Source organism: Coffea eugenioides, chromosome 4 (assembly GCF_003713205.1).
Source record: "Coffea eugenioides isolate CCC68of chromosome 4, Ceug_1.0, whole genome shotgun sequence".
NCBI lineage: Eukaryota > Viridiplantae > Streptophyta > Magnoliopsida > Gentianales > Rubiaceae > Coffea > Coffea eugenioides.
This window is the reverse complement of record NC_040038.1, coordinates 1,055,495-1,071,835: the sequence shown is the minus strand read 5'-3', so window position 1 is coordinate 1,071,835 and position 16,341 is coordinate 1,055,495. Positions and strand designations below refer to the sequence as shown.

General features: G+C 37.2%; 2 protein-coding genes across 2 annotated transcripts; both read left to right on the top strand.

Moving 5' to 3' along the window:
* The first annotated feature begins 769 nt into the window (after positions 1–769).
* Positions 770–8,521, top strand: LOC113769602 (exportin-T). The gene is made up of 15 exons (XM_027314111.1): positions 770–2,906; positions 3,075–3,164; positions 3,284–3,373; positions 3,728–3,832; positions 4,210–4,269; positions 4,962–5,024; positions 5,092–5,187; positions 5,613–5,777; positions 6,228–6,401; positions 6,483–6,548; positions 6,622–6,720; positions 7,142–7,288; positions 7,702–7,885; positions 7,992–8,039; positions 8,142–8,521. Exons 1-13 carry the CDS (start codon positions 1,179–1,181, stop codon positions 7,789–7,791), a joined length of 2,973 nt encoding a protein of 990 aa, XP_027169912.1. The 5' UTR covers positions 770–1,178; the 3' UTR covers positions 7,792–7,885; positions 7,992–8,039; positions 8,142–8,521.
* Positions 8,522–13,768: 5,247 nt separating this feature from the next.
* On the top strand, positions 13,769–16,118 carry LOC113768308 (serine/threonine-protein kinase RIPK-like). The gene is made up of 5 exons (XM_027312603.1): positions 13,769–14,335; positions 14,482–14,617; positions 14,760–14,896; positions 15,001–15,124; positions 15,230–16,118. The coding sequence occupies exons 1-5, from the start codon at positions 13,952–13,954 to the stop codon at positions 15,910–15,912; spliced, it is 1,464 nt and encodes a 487-aa protein (XP_027168404.1). The 5' UTR covers positions 13,769–13,951; the 3' UTR covers positions 15,913–16,118.
* Positions 16,119–16,341: the final 223 nt, after the last annotated feature.

Here is a 16,341-nt window from a genome sequence, read left to right as displayed (position 1 = left end):
TGTTATTGTATTAAGTGTAATTAGGGATTTAGTATAAATGTATTAGTAAATTTAGTATAACCAATTAATAATTTGTATTAGTACACATATATAATTATTAGTATAATTAATAATATCAATTATATTATATATACTAATAGACATTATATAATACATATAACTAATAATATCATTATCATAAGTTTGTAACTAATTAAATTATATATTATATATATAATTATATACATATATATTTTATATATTTATTTTTTTAAAGCGGGTGGCGGGGCGGGGGTATGTACCCCCGCCCCGCCCCCGTCCCGTTTCTAAGCGGGGGGAAAATTTTTCCCCCCGTCCCCGCCCCACCCCTGCCCCAACCCCCTTCCCATTAGCCCCCCGCGGGGCGGGTGACCGCACCCACCCCGGTCACCTGCCCCCATTGCCATCCCTGTGTATTAGACTTGGATTGATAGAGTGGTTCCTTTAAAAGCATAAAAGGAATTGTCGAATTTCTTTATAAGCACATGTTACCTGCATAACCACTAATAAGCATTAAAAACCACCAAGTTAATTTGAAAAATGTATTCAAAAAGCTACTAATGATTGAGATGATTTTTAAATGAAGGTTTTACACTAAATTCTTTCATATAAAAATAGTTATTTGTTTTGCCCTTAGCATTATTTCTACAGGTCAAAATTAGTTTAGAGCACTATATAAGATGAATTATTGAAAAGCTTCCGTCTTCTCCTTTCTTCATTCCTCGATCACATTCATTCACAGCCCTTTCTTCGCAGTCTTCTCCTCTGAGGACCAAAGTCACAGACTTCCTCGCCCCAGTCCAAATAAATATATAAAATTTGATTAAAAAGGAGAGACCATATACATTAAATAAATACAAAAAAACACCAGAAACCCTAGACTCTCTTCATTCATCTCCTCAAACCCTTATCGTTTCAAATCATTCTCACCAGAAAACAGAGTCTTTTTACAGGTAAGCCTTCACTAATTCGTTGCATTGGGTTCTATTCAATTTGTATTTGTCTTTTCGCATTGGTTTGGACAAAGAAATTCAAACATTAAACAGGAAGATTGATAAAGAAAAGAAAAGGTTAAAAGCCTTGGATTGAAATTCTTTGGGGACGAGTGATCAAAGGCTGAAGTTTTAGGGTTTAGGGTTTAGCGTTTCTAAAGACTCTTAATGGATGATCTCGAGAAAGCAATATTAATTAGTTTTGACGAATCTGGAAGCGTTGATTCTGGGCTAAAATCACAAGCTGTTGCCTTTTGTCAGCAAATTAAGGAGTCCCCCTCACTTTGTAGCATATGTATAGAGCGTTTGTGTTTTAGTAAACTAGTTCAAGTTCAGTTTTGGTGTTTGCAATGCCTGCACGGTGCCCTTCAGGTTCGATACTCATCAATGAGCCTTGAAGAGAAGTCTTTTATTCGAAAATCGGTGTTTTCCATGGCTTGTTATGAGACTATTGATGATAAGAACTCAGTTAGGGTTTTGGAGGGTCCAGCATTTATTAAGAATAAGCTTGCTCAGGTAGTTGTTAGTCTAATTTATTTCGAGTACCCCTTGATTTGGGCTTCAGTATTTATCGATTATTTGCCAAATCTTAGGAAAGGGCCAGTGGTTATTGATATGTTTTGTCGCGTTTTAAATGCACTGGATGATGAATTAATTAGTATGGACTATCCGCGTAGTTCGGATGAGGTGGCTGTTGCGGGGCGTATCAAGGATGCCATGAGGCAGCAGTGTATACCGCAGATTGTTAGGGTGTGGTATGACATTGTGTCAATGTACAGGGCTTCGGATCCTGACTTGTGTATTAGCGCTTTAGATTGTATTCGGAGATATGTTACTTGGATTGACATCGGGCTGATAGCAAATGATGCCTTTCTTCAATTGTTGTTTGAATTAATTCTGTCTAATGGATTGTCGGATCAAGTCCGTGGAGCTTCTGCCTCTTGTGTTATTGCAGTTGTTTCTAAGCGTATGGATCCAAAATCCAAGCTTAACCTTTTGCAGAGCTTACACATGAGTAGGGTTTTTGGTTTGGTAGCTACAGAGGATAATGACTCTGATTTGGTTTCTAGAGTTGCTTCTTTGCTGACCGGGTATGCCACTGAGGTCTTGGAATGTTCTAAGCGGTTGAACTCTGAGGATGGTAAGGGCATCTCAGTGGAGATTTTAAATGAGGTTATGCCTTCTGTTTTCTATGTAATGCAGAATTGTGAGGTAGATGCAACTTTCAGCATCCTGCAGTTTCTTTCTGGCTATGTTGGCACAATGAAGAACCTATCTTTGCTGACAAACGCTCAGCTTCTTCATGTGGGTCAGATGCTGGAAGTAATTCGTGTTCATATGTGTTTTGATCCTGTTTATCGTAATAATCTTGATATATGGGACAAAATTGGGAGGGAAGAGGAAGACAGGATGATGGAATTTAGAAAAGATCTACTTGTGCTGCTGCGTAGTATAGGACGTGTAGCACCTGATGTGACTCAGGTTTTTATTAGGAACTCAATTGCTGGTGCTGTTGCATCTCCTGACGAAAGAAATGTTGAAGAGGTAGAAGCTGCACTTTCACTGTTTTATGCTCTAGGTGAATCATTGACTGATGAGATGATCAGAACTGGAAGTGGTCTTTTGAGAGAACTGGTGCCGATGCTTTTATCTACAAGGTTTCCTTGCCATTCTAATCGGCTTGTCGCCCTTGTGTATTTGGAAACCATAACTAGGTATTTGAAGTTTGTTCAGGAAAATACACAGTATATACCTTTGGTGTTGGGTGCCTTTCTTGATGAAAGAGGCATACACCATCCAAATATAAATGTAGGTCGCAGGGCTAGTTACCTTTTCATGAGGGTTGTGAAATTGCTGAAAGCAAAACTTTTGCCCTACATTGAGACAATATTGCAGGTATTTCAAATTTGATAGTTCTCGAGCATCTGATCCTTATAGGTCATCTGCCATTCTTATTTGGCATTTGATGATTGAAAATCATGCTTCTCACCTTTATAAATCATTCTCATTTTTATTTGGAATTTATTTAATTTGCTTTCTGTAATAATTTTACACACATTACAGAGTCTGCAAGACAAAGTTGCTCAGTTTACGAGCATGGGCTTTGCATCCACAGAACTCTCATCATGTGAAGATGGAAGTCACATTTTTGAGGTAAATTCTTTGTCTGATCTGCGCTAGAGATTTGTTACCTTAGTGACGGTTCATACTTCTTTTTCTGTTTGAAAAAGCTGTGTTTTGCCATTCTGATTTCTTTCCTCAACTCTTTGCAGGCAATCGGCTTATTAATCGGAATGGAAGAAGTACCATTGGGAAAGCAATCTGACTATCTTTCTGCTTTGCTCACTCCTCTTTGTCACCAGGTGAGGTTTTCACGTTGTTTTAAGGATGTTAATTATATAGTTCCCATGCTTTTTTGTTTTGTTCCTCACACATGTGCTCTACACAGACATTTGTTGGTCCAATCATAAACTTGATTTATTATGGCCTACATGGGTTTCAATGGGCAGAAAATTTCACAATGTTGCAGGGTCAAGGCTACACTAGTATTATAGAACAAAATGGGGTCAGAGCGACTGTGTTTTGCCCTTTATGGAAACTATAAATTAGTTCCCTATCTCGACTATTCTGTGTTATTTTTGTCTGGTATAAGATTGGCATGAAGCATCATTTCCTTTTTAAGACTTCAGTAACTGAAAGTGATGCATTTTGAGCAGGTAGAGGAGGCTCTCTTGAATGCTAAAGTTCGAAATGAAGAAGAATCTCCGACGAAGATTGCAATTATTCAACAGATAATTATGGCCATTAATGCCCTCAGCAAGGTATTCATTTATCATCTGAATTGTCTTTGTGGTTTGAATTTATGTGCTATTTGCATTTACCTTTTCTGCTTTTGAGTTAGTGTTTATGTATTTTACTGCTTCTTTCTGTTCCATCTTTTTCTGTGGGTCAGCAGTTACATTTTGACTTCAGTTTGTTGTTTCTTGGGTGGAACTTAGAAGCTGCTGCTTGCGAGATTCACTCCCCCCCCCCCCCCCACACACACACACACACAAAAAACACAAAAACAAAATTCTTCTTGTGGTTTTATCTAACTTGCTTGCCATCCTAGGCTTCTTGCTAAGGTTCATCTTCATGATCTGCTAATGATTGAGGTTATATGCAATAGTTGGTCATTTGTGGTGTCTTTGGGTTTCAGGGCTTCAGCGAGCGTCTTGTAACTGCTAGTCGCCCTGGGATTGGCGCAATGTTCAAGCAGGTTTATTCTCTAAGTCAATTTTGAACCAATTTTTAACGCAAATAATCACTTTCTAATTATGATTCAGTTGTGCTTTTGAACCTTTTGTTATGCTCAACTTTTATAGTAGATATCTAAGAAGCTGATAGGCCAGTGTTTGATTGATGACCTTTATGTTTCTGTCTGCTCTACATCTATCTAGTGTACTTCTGTGTCTGCATACCTATGCCAAAAGTAAAAGCTTCTGTTTCCAGCTATCTAAAATTATTTAGCTAAAAAGTACTGATGGATTGTGGCTGTATGTTACCTGCTGGTCTGGGTCACCGATTGGTGAACAACCATTTTTAGTTCCTCCAGTTGGGGTTTTGCTGTTATTTGACTGTGCTTTGAATATGTTCATCTTTATCTTTCTTCCTTTTGTTCCTCCTGTTTTCTTATTTCTTTGGTGCACAAAATTTTCATTTTCTTAGGAGAAGTTTGTTCTTATTTCTTTTGGTACAAAAATTTTTCATTTTCATAGGAGAAGCTTGTCATTATAAATTTGCTTCTGCTTTAGTTAAGATTTGTAGTACAGTGAGCATTCTGATTATGCCCAACTCGGTGATGGTATTTATTGGTCGTGATAATGCAATCAAATTCTTTTGCATTTTGGCAGTAATGTGTTTGGTTTTCTTAACTGCACTGATTTTTTGTTGTATTTCTGTTTTCTTCAGACTTTGGATGTTCTTCTGCAAATTCTTGTTGTATTTCCAAAAACAGAGCCCCTGCGGAGCAAGGTTTGATTTGGAGCGCTTGCTTTATTGCTGAATTATATTTTCCTTTGCTAATCCAGCTCTTTGTCAGGTTACATCATTCATTCATCGCATGGTGGACACCTTAGGATCATCTGTATTCCCTTATCTTCCAAAGGCTTTGGAACAGTTGCTTGCTGAAAGCGAGGTATAGGATGCCTACTAAATTTCACCTGTTGAGACGTCAAAAAAGTTTGTGTTGCCACACTATTTTTGCTATGTTGATACATGAGTATTATGTTGTTACTTAATTGAATTGTGTGATACCTGATTGTGCTAATTTATCTTTGTGACTGAGTGGAATTGAATATGAAGCTGTAGCTATCAGACCCAAACTTAGCTTTCCTAATTGTAACATAATTATATGTGAATGGTGAATACTTCTTGCACTTGACATTCCCATAGTCCTTTTTTAGATTATTGCTGGAGAAATTTATCATTTGCCTCGTTGACAGTTGTGATGGCATTGATATTGTCCTCCTCGGGTCTTTCTGTGAAGTTTAGTATCTATGATACCGTTTTTTGTTTGTAGCATGACCAACTTTCATGATTCTCCTCATGCTTGCCTTGCAGCCAAAAGAACTTTTAGGCTTTATGCTTTTGCTGAATCAGCTCATATGCAAATTCAACACTGCAGTTGGGGACATAATGGATGAAGTTTACCCTGCTATTGCTGGTAGGGTGTTTAATATTCTTCCAAGGGAGCCCCTTTCATTAGGACCTGGTGGAAATAATGAGGTACTTGAACCTTTCAAAGTTTTTTGTGTCTTTTCTGGAGTATGATCAAATTCAGCCAGGGAGGTTTAGGGGTTTGGGGTTGGTGGTAGGTTACGTGTACTACACATTAAGAATAACTTATAGGGGCCAGATCAACTTTTTCATTTGTTAGATGTTTTTTTTTTTGGGGGTGGGGGGGGGGGGTGGGGGTGTGTGGATTTAACCTAGGGAACTGGGAAGAACAACTGCTGGAGATGAAGCTAATTGTTGCTTAATGACAAGATTTATTCATTCATTTAGAGTTTGCTCTGGCCTGGTATTAGAAATGGCCTGCAGTTAAATCAATATTGGGCTCCTCCCTTATTGGTATCAGCTTTGGATGTTTTAGTTGAAAGAGTGCTTAGTCAAGTACCCCCACTGTTACCTTCCCAAGTGCATTCAAGATGATAAGTTTCGCTTTTGAATGTCCAGGAAATCCGTGAATTACAGGAGCTTCAGCGAACATTTTATACATTGCTTCACGTGATTGCTACACATGATCTATCATCAGTGTTCCTTTCCCCTAAAAGTAGGGTCTATCTGGACCCAATGATGCAATTGCTATTATCTACCTCGTGTGGCCACAAGGATATCCTTGTCAGAAAGGTTTGTGCTGATTAAACCGTCAATTTGAAGGTCTGTTTTCCTCCAAGATATGCTTACTTGGTTGCATTTCCTCTTATTCAGGCATGTGTGCAAATATTTATCAGACTAATTAAAGATTGGAGTGCCAGACCATATGGTGAAGAAAAGGTAACATTGCCCTGAAAGTATTATTGCAGCCTTTAGAATTATTTTCTTGTGCTGAGGTACAATTCTTTTGTAGGTACCTGGTTTCAAGAAGTTTGTAATTGAGGCATTTGCAATAAACTGTTGTTTGTACAGTGTGCTTGACAAATCCTTTGAGTTCCGTGATGCAAATACTGTAAGTTAATGCACTTGAAATGGAAGTATTGTTTTGACCAGCACAATTATGTTTGTATTGCATATGGATATGATGTAAGCTGCGGTCATTAACATTCTTGCTTTCATATTACTAGACTTTAGTGTTTTTTGGATTTCTTTAGATGTTTTTTATAACACTTAAGATCTACAATGTTTATCTCACTCACAGTCACCCCTGAAAAGGACAAGTAAATGCATAGCTTCCTTTTGGATACTATATAAAGAATTTTATGGCTTATCCACCAAACCTTGTCTTTTTCTTCTTCTGCTTCTTAATGATGAGATGCTGTAATGTGGAAGAATTTACATTTTCTCAGGAAATAAATTTGCTCAATAGAAGCTTTCTATTATTATAATGATCTCTTACCAACTTGAAGCTCTTTACTTCGTTCCTTTGGCAGCTTATTCTTTTTGGTGAGATAGTATTGGCTCAGAAGGTTATGTATGAGAAATATGGCAATGATTTCCTTGTCCATTTTGTATCAAAAGGGTTCCCAGCTGCCCATTGCCCTCAAGATTTGGCTCAGCAGTATTGTCAAAAGTTGCAGGTATAAAATCACAGGATTATTAGCTTAATTTGGTCAGGGATTTGCTAGTCCCATGGGGCCTTCTGGTTCTGTAGCAAATGTAGATTGAGGTCGCTTGTGGACTAAATGACAAGCAAGTGAATAGGAACTGAACCTCAATGCAGTCTCGTGGATTTATTCAGCTTCGAAATTTTCTGCAGATGGATTTGTAGTTAAAATAAAATATTGACACAGATATCAAATTAGTTCCATAAATGGGGTAACCTCATGTTATATCTATAGAGCATTTGTGGTCTTTAGTGTTTTGGGCTGGTTCTTAGTTAAGCTACAAGCAGCTTATTTGAAATTGGAAAAAGCTGATTTGCTGTTTCTGTTATCCTTGGTAGTATAATTTCAACTTTCTCCTTGCTCATCCTTTTTTTTTTTTGGGTCAGGGTAATGACATCAAGGCTCTGAAATCATTTTACCAGACAGTGATTGAGAATTTGAGAGTCCAACATAATGGCAGCTTGGTCTTTAGATAACATTGCCATCAAATTACAAATCTATCGGCGTATCCTCACTACACGCTTCCTATTGTTGGATGCAGTACTTCTGGTCCAAGATAACCGACCAGAGGTACATGATGATTTTGCATCCTTGCTGCAGTTTTACTAATGTTGATTTGCACTGGAGCCTTATTCTCCCCTTTCTATTGACTTGTTTGTGTCAATGCATATTGCAGGGTTCTTTTGTTGTAAATATGATTTGTTTGCCGTTCATAAAACGCGAGGTACGAGCTCTTGAGAATTTGGTCTAATAACATACCTAATGGAGTATGAGTTTGTGCCTCCTTCAAAGTGGCTAATAAATTTTTGTTGCATATGGTAAATAGGTGTAAATTTTGAGGAGAGAGAGAGAAACGTTATTATTGCTTCCCAGTGCTGAGTGTATGAAGCAACAGTCAGCAGCAGTATTTTGTTTGTGCATCAGTTTTGACAGTTCCCTGATAAGATCGAGAGACTTGCCCCGGGTGTTTACATCTGAAGGATTTTTGCAGCTGCTCTAAGATGTAAAAGAAACTAAATTGTGGTATAGAAAGAGAAATTTTTTGTTGTTGTTTTTTTTTTTTTGGAGCATTGGGGAGGGATGTTAAGGGATTCACATTTGTTGGTCAATGGATTAGCCTCCGACTTTTGGATTTGCAGGTGATTCTCACAGTACATATTTGAGATGTCTATTGGCGTGTTCGGTTGCTCTTTCTGCCTTGAGTTAGTATAAGATCTATTTCATCATGGCATGTAGCATGCCCAGATGCATTTTTTATTTTATAAAATGAAATTAGTTAGCCTGGGTCTAAATGATGTATTTGATGAGAAAAATGCATTTATTCTTCATGCCAAAGTTGATCCTGGCAAAAACAGTTTGAAATGGTTACCCAACTTCTCAAGGGAGGGGAAGAAATATTCACTGGTGGGAGTAGGAATTGTTTTCTGCGAAAGGTTTGCAGCGTAGCGTGTACAAAACAACCATTAATGGATATTTGCCGAACTGCGGTTGTGTTTCCTGCGAAAACTATTTGTTGGCCCCACCTGAAAAATGGACTCCCAAGGATGTATCCTTGAATTTTATTCAAACATGCTCTGCTTAGACCTGGGGTTTTCTCCAAGGGAAAAGCAACGGTTGATTTGGATGAAGGAAGAAATATCACCTATGATTTTCAAATTTGGTTGAAGACAAATATTGGAGGACAAGGTGGTGAGAGAATACGAGTTGCAAGAAGGATTTGCTAACCTCCAAAAAAAAAAAAAAAAGAAACAAAATGTTGCCAGAAGGGTGGTGAAAAACGGACTAGAGGCTGTGATTTATATAGTTTAGTGAGTTGTTGTACACATTTAGATTTGTGATGTACAACTACATATTGTATTGAATATAAACTAATAAATGTTTCATTCATACACGTCATTTTTTTTCACGAGTACAATAATGTAATATAGTTATACACTAAATAGTATAAAAAAGTATATGAAACCCAACCGCACTGACTCATTTCTCGTAAAAAATGTTGTTAATGTCCTATAGATGGGAAAGATTAAAAATAGACATGGTGGCCGGTGGGCGGTGCATAGGGGTGTTTGGCGAATCGAGCCGCTCACGAGCTCGAGCTCAAAAACATTAAACTCGTTAGCTCGCGAGCTCAATTATATATATATTTTTTATTTTAATAGTAAAATTACATATATATATCCCTAATATTTTATTATTTGTTAAAAAATTATTATTTTATTCATTTTTAAAAATAAATAATTATATTTATTTTTTAAAAATAAAAATATTTTTATTTTTATTTTTTTTTTAAGCTCGAGCTCGAACTTGATATTTTGAGTTCGTCGAGTTCGAGTTCGAGTTTCACAAAATTAACTCGAACTCGGCTCGATTAGCCAAAGCTCGACTCGAGTTTGGCTCGACTCGAGTTTGGCTCGTTTGCACCCCTAGCGGTGCACAGAACGAAAAGTCGAAAGCTGCAGTGTCCTCTCCTGTTGAGTTGACGTCGTGTAAATTTTTGTAGGTTTAGTTACTCTCTATTATTAGCTTAATAATTTATAGTACTATATCAGCTTGCAGCCAAAGCGAAGGACCACGTTCGTGTTTAAAATTGAACTACTGTATCATGTCGCCATCTACAAAATTCAAGATCGATTTCTGGCCATCTTTAGTTTATTCTAAAAATTGTACCTTACTTACTGTATAACATTCTTTCATGCTGCTGTACGAGTTTTTTTTTTTTTTAAAATAAAAATATTCCATAAGTATTAATTTTTATCTTTTCTTTCTTTAATAGATGATCCTATTTACTTTTGTCAACCTGAAGAGATTCCCCGTCAGAACTTAGAACTCTACTTGTGTGGTTAATGGCTTCACGAGAAAAAATCTTTAATAAAATAGCTAAATCTTTCCTCCACCACCCCAATTCAGCACTTGAATAAATTTTTTTTTTTTTTTTGGGAAGTGATAGAGGAAGGTCGAAAAGCAAAGTATTGCAGCTTCAGATTGCTGTAAAAGATATGGGGAATAATATTACAGGTGCCAAAGTCTGTTGATTGCCAATTTCCCTCCGACCGACAGACCAACCAACCCACCAGACCATGCAACGCAACAGATTTCGTCTTAAAATCTTGGTATAATGATTGGAAGTTTGACAACTATGGCCTCCTGTCCGGAAAGGCAAAGAATAATTTGAACCTAATACCAGTAGACAAAAACATAGGCAGAGTATATATATATATATGTACGTACAACCAGAGGGAGGAACATACATGCATCCATCTTGAGACATAGTAAGAACATACAGGAAAAAAAGCGGAGGAATGGAATGGATTTTGGGAATATATTATGCATGAAGGTCTACATGTGAGACAGGGAGAAGAATCATCTTCAAAAAAAGGTCAATGTCTAAATTAATCATGATGCTTTCTCTTGTCTTGGTTTTGTACCTGGGCTAAACAATCTAGTCAGAAGTATCTGCCGTGCGCACCTGAAATTTTTAACTGTGAAAGTAAATTCTGAATACGTCTTCATAATGAAATCTTTGAAGATATCATGCAGAATCAAGATACTTGACAAAGCTTTGAAAAAGTGAAACATATGAAGCATTTTATCTTGCACCCTGTGAGGTTTAATGAACTCATGCTTAGTCGCTCATTAAGAAGATGACAGACGGTTAAAGCTACAGGGACACTGTGTGAAACCTCTATTTTTTAATTTTTTTTGGTCGCATTTGAGAATCCTTGATCAGGATATGCTGGTGCAAGAACTGAAGGAAATTAGACACGCATAGGATTCTGGAAATTTGACAAATGACAAAAGAAACAGGGGAATTTTTCGTTCTTCGCCTGTTTCAACTTCAATCGATTTCTTGCTTGCTAATCCATTCCACATGACGCAAGAAAAATATACAATCAGAGTAGGATTGTAGCGAAGAAGAAAGGGTTGGCGCAGCTATTGTAAGCTGTCACATTTCACCAAGTCTTGGTAATTATTAGGCGCCGGGGTCCATTTACATTTGAAACTTTGGAAATGGAATGGGAAAATTTTCTCTAATTTCTCACATGCCATTACATCCTGAATCGAGTATCAGGACCATTTTTTTCCTGGCTGCAGCCCCTCAAGTCTCTGGAGCATCCCCCACAGATTTTCCACTTTTTTCTGAGGTTGTTGTGCATTACGTCCTACTACAAATTAACTGGTCCAATTGTATGGAGTAGTGCAGTCAATTCTAAATCTAAGTTCATTTCAAGCCAGGCAGTGAATTCCGACTATTTACTGCCTTTGCTTTGTGGCTTTGTGGCTTTGTGGGTGGTTGTTGATTGTTTCTTTCTACTTCCTACTTCAATTTGTTTGTGCTGTTGACCGCCGGGCAGACATACTTTTTGTTCAATCAATTCAACCAATGACTGCAAAAAAAAAAAAAAATCACCTTAAAGTTTTGATGTAAACCAAACCCATTATAAAATGAAGGGTTAAATGCAAAAAACCCCACAAACTATATAACCAGTTGCAGTTTACCCCCTAAATTATAATAATAGGCATTTTGCCCCCTTGAATAATATGTTTGGACAATACTACCCCTACTATCTTAAATCCTTTCTTCTTTTTTTTCTCTATTAGCTTTTTTCATTTTTTCCTTTTATTTTCTTTTTGTTCTCCTTCTCTCATGGAACTAGCCAACGTCTTTCTCCAATGTGAAAAGACTTACATCAAAAATTTTAACATTTTTAAACTGCTTTTTTAATTTGTTTATTTGTTAAATTCATTCTTAATAATTTGTCATAAACTCTTTGTTATTACAAAATATTCAGAAGGGCAAGATGTGTATATATTCAGAATTTGGGTGGGACAAAACGTTTCGTAAGGATAGATTAGGGGGTAGATTGAATTGAATAAAAAATCACCTATCACGTTATATATATATTAGTTTGATATTATAATATTTTTTTTTCCTTATCTTATAAAGGTGCTTCCTAAAGCTGTACGATGCTTATAGCTGAAATGTATAAATCAAAGAAAGTGTGAAATACAATAACATATTTCTTGAATGGCTATAAAACCTAAAGAAATAGTTCCATTGGAAAAAAATTAGAGAAATTTATGATGACATGGCATTTAGATTCTTATTGAGTACATAGATAATAATATTTGCAACAAATTTTATTCAAAAGGTTAAGAGATTTAATTGCATCATCAACGATAAACTTGTTGATGTTTAATTTTCTCTCTTTTCTATTACTGTGATAAGAAAATGATTTCGAATATATATATTGTCGGCGTATCTATTACTGGTATTTTAAAAATAATGCTGCTAGTAGGCTATGTGGCAAATGTCTATTGGTGACTTTTTATATATTTTGGACCAATGACGAAAAAAAGAAATCAATAATTTGTTGTTTAGTGGTAAAAGCTGTTCTCAAGGAAAAAAACGACACTAAACATGGAAACCAACTGCCGTTATTTTAATATTGTAAAAGATTTTTTTTATATATAAAATATTGACATACGAAATTAAGAAATAAACAAATTTTGACTAATCTAGTCTACTTATTTAAACAATGCTTAAAGAAAAAAAAGGAAGAATTTAAAAAGAAAATGATAGGCAAAAAGAAAAATAACAATGCTTAAAATAAAAGGGGTAGATTTGTCCAAACATATCATTCAAAGGGGCAAAATGCCTATTATTATAGTTTAGGGGGTAAACTGCAACTGGGTATATAGTTTGTGGGGATTTTTTGCATTTAACCCTAAAATGAATTAGACTAGGTATAGGATAAACAAGTGATCAATTGACCCCAAAAAAAAAAAAAAACCCATTACGTAAATATCTATCGTAGGAAAGAAAGCAAGAGTGCGAGAGATGCTTTAGTACTACTAAGTAGGCATGACTCTTGCCTCTATATTTCAGAATTTGATCAATTAGCTTTTCTGCTACGACTTGAGATAAGAAGGGTTCTACACCCCCACCTTCATTTTCAGTGTCTTATCCGTGTCACAAGAAACTGTCACGAAAGTACAGACCCCATTATCCAAAAAAAAAAAGAAAAAGAAAAAGGAAACAGACTCCAGTCCCAAAATGAGGAGCCTGATATTCCACAGTTACCAACCTTACTTTTTGGGGGATTATATAATTTCTACTTAGCCTTTTCAAAGTCAAGACACGGACTTCCCTGTTCGCTTGTAACTTGGGGAGAGACCAAAAGACTCCATAAACTATTTGTCTCGTGTCTACACAAAGAAAGCGGACGCTATACATAGAATAGAACTAAAGCAACAGAATGTGAATCATCTTTCTGGAGCTTGAAGATTTCCACGTCGCACCTACTTTTTTAATATTTTGAAGCGAAGGAAGTGGGGTGGTTCGTAATCATGAAGGGCTTGGACATGAACCTTCGCCCCGCTCATCTCCATATATAATAGCACTAATCTCCCTTGTTTTCTTCATCAGTCTGTTCCATACAACTAAGGGCTAGGTCTTCCAAGAAACAACAGAGTCATACATACATATATATATTGATATATTACTGATTATTTATAGCCTATACACATTATTTATTGATTTATTTTTTGTGGTTTGTACTCCTGCCCATAAACTTCAAGAAGAAAGAACCATACAAGGCTTACTAGAAGAAGCTATCATTCAACAACAGAAAGAAAATGGCTCTCAAAAAGAAATTGAGAGCTATATTGCCTAGTTGTTTCATGTCCAAAAGCCATCCCTTAGAGTCCAAAAAGCATGTTCCCAACCAACATTCCTCCGCTCAAAGGTTATCACTCTCTGATATAAGTGACCCTGGTTCTCCACTCTCTGCGGATGACATCTCTAATTCTCTCATTGGATCAAATCTTCATATTTTCACACTGGCAGAGCTCAGAGTGATTACTCACGATTTCTCGTCAAGTAATTTTCTTGGTGAAGGCGGTTTTGGACCCGTGTATAAGGGTTTCGTGGATGACAGGACTAGACCTGGGCTTAAGGCTCAACCAGTTGCTGTCAAGTTGCTGGATTTGGAAGGCACTCAGGGCTATAGAGAATGGCTGGTAAGTGTTGATGAAGTTTTGTACTCCCGTCCCGTTCTTTCTTAGCAATGCTGTGATTATCTTCACGATTGTTGTCTTCGGCTATAATTTATTGATCACCATGAAAGTTTTCTCATGACTCCCTTGTCTGAATCTTTCATGTATAGACTGAAGTCATCTTCCTTGGGCAATTGAGACATCCCCATCTAGTGAAGCTGATTGGTTACTGTTGCGAGGACCAGCACAGACTTCTCGTGTACGAGTACATGGCAAGAGGCAACCTGGAGAACCAACTATTCCGAAGTACTTGACTAACCTACATTAAACCTTTCTCAGAGTATTGATTCTGATATAAGCGCGTACATACTTGATCGTCTGATCATGATCACTAAAATTAAGCTTGAGGAATTATTCTGTTGAAAATGAGCGTTTTCAATCGATGCAGGGTTCTCTATTTCACTGCCATGGTTGACAAGAATAGAAATTACCGCCGGCGCTGCAAGAGGCCTGGCTTTTCTTCATGGGGAAGAAAAACCCGTCATCTATCGCGATTTCAAGACTTCAAATATCCTATTGGACTCGGTATTAATCTCACTTTTATATATTTTTTTCCAATCTCAGAAGAATAATTAAGGTCTCTTTAATCTGTATCAAAGCTAATTGTTAAAATTTATTCCTTAAACCAGGATTACACTGCTAAGCTCTCTGATTTTGGGCTAGCAAAAGATGGTCCAGAGGGCGATGACACACACGTCACTACCCGAGTCATGGGTACGCATGGCTATGCCGCACCTGAATACATCATGACAGGTTCGCTGAATTTTTGGTAGCTTAATTAGTGGTGGTTAGTTCAACTAATTGCATATGTTAAACAACTTGGTTACGAATTTTCAATCGTCTTCTTCTGACTTTCAGGTCATTTGACAACTAGGAGCGACGTTTATAGCTTTGGAGTAGTGTTGTTGGAACTGCTAACTGGAAAACGTGCCGTGGACAAAAGTCGTCCCAGCAGAGAACAGAATTTGGTGGAATGGGCAAGGCCCCTGTTGAAAGATCTGCATAAGATTGATAAAATTATGGATCCGAAGCTTGATGGTCAATACTCGTCGGAAGGGGCGAAGAAGGCGGCTACACTGGCATATCACTGCTTAAGCCACCGTGCCCGATCTAGACCTACGATGGACGGCGTCGTGAAAATGTTGGACAACATTTTGGACTTAAAAGATGACATCCCGGTCGGGCCATTTGTGTACATTGTGCCCAAAGAAGGGAAAATGGCAGCAGAGGCTCATGAGCTGACTTCAGAAAAAACAAAAGGGCACGTGAAAAATGAGGGGGAAAAGAGGGTTCCCGGCAACAATGGACGAGAAGAAGACGACGACGACGAAAGGGCAGCCGAATTGAAAAAGAAAAAAAATGGAAATGGTTGCCAACGAGGCAGAAAAGGACATACGCATAAGCATCGAATCAGGTCTCGTGCTGTTTACTCCGATACCGCTCTCTATACAAATCTAAGGAAAGAATTTAAGCTGCCAAAGGCCAAGGAGCTCAAGATTGTGAAGATGGACGCCTGCCCATCCCAATCGAAATGTACATGAGGATTCAAGAAGGATTAAGGACGCCAGTTATTTGTTTTTTGGTTTATTCTTTTGGGTAGTCATCAGCCACTTACCTTTCCTGGAAGATCAGCTCATCTTCCCTAATAGCCTCATCCCTGCAATTTTTTTGAAGCGAGAAAAATTTTGAGTTGTATATAAATCTCTTTATCAAATATTTTTGGGTCCGTTTGGAAGCTATATGTGTTTTTGAGCGTTTGTATAAAATTTTACTGTAATTTATCATAGAAAGTAAGTTGTATATATAAAAGTTTAAACCCGAGCACCAGTAGGTAAAGTGATGGTCCAGCTTGCTTATTCATCAAACTGTGAGGTGAACTTTAGTTCGATTATTTTGATTTTGGCGTCTGGTGAATTTCAAGTTGCGTAAGACACAGGATATGGATTTGATTTGACTAAATTGGCTCCCAT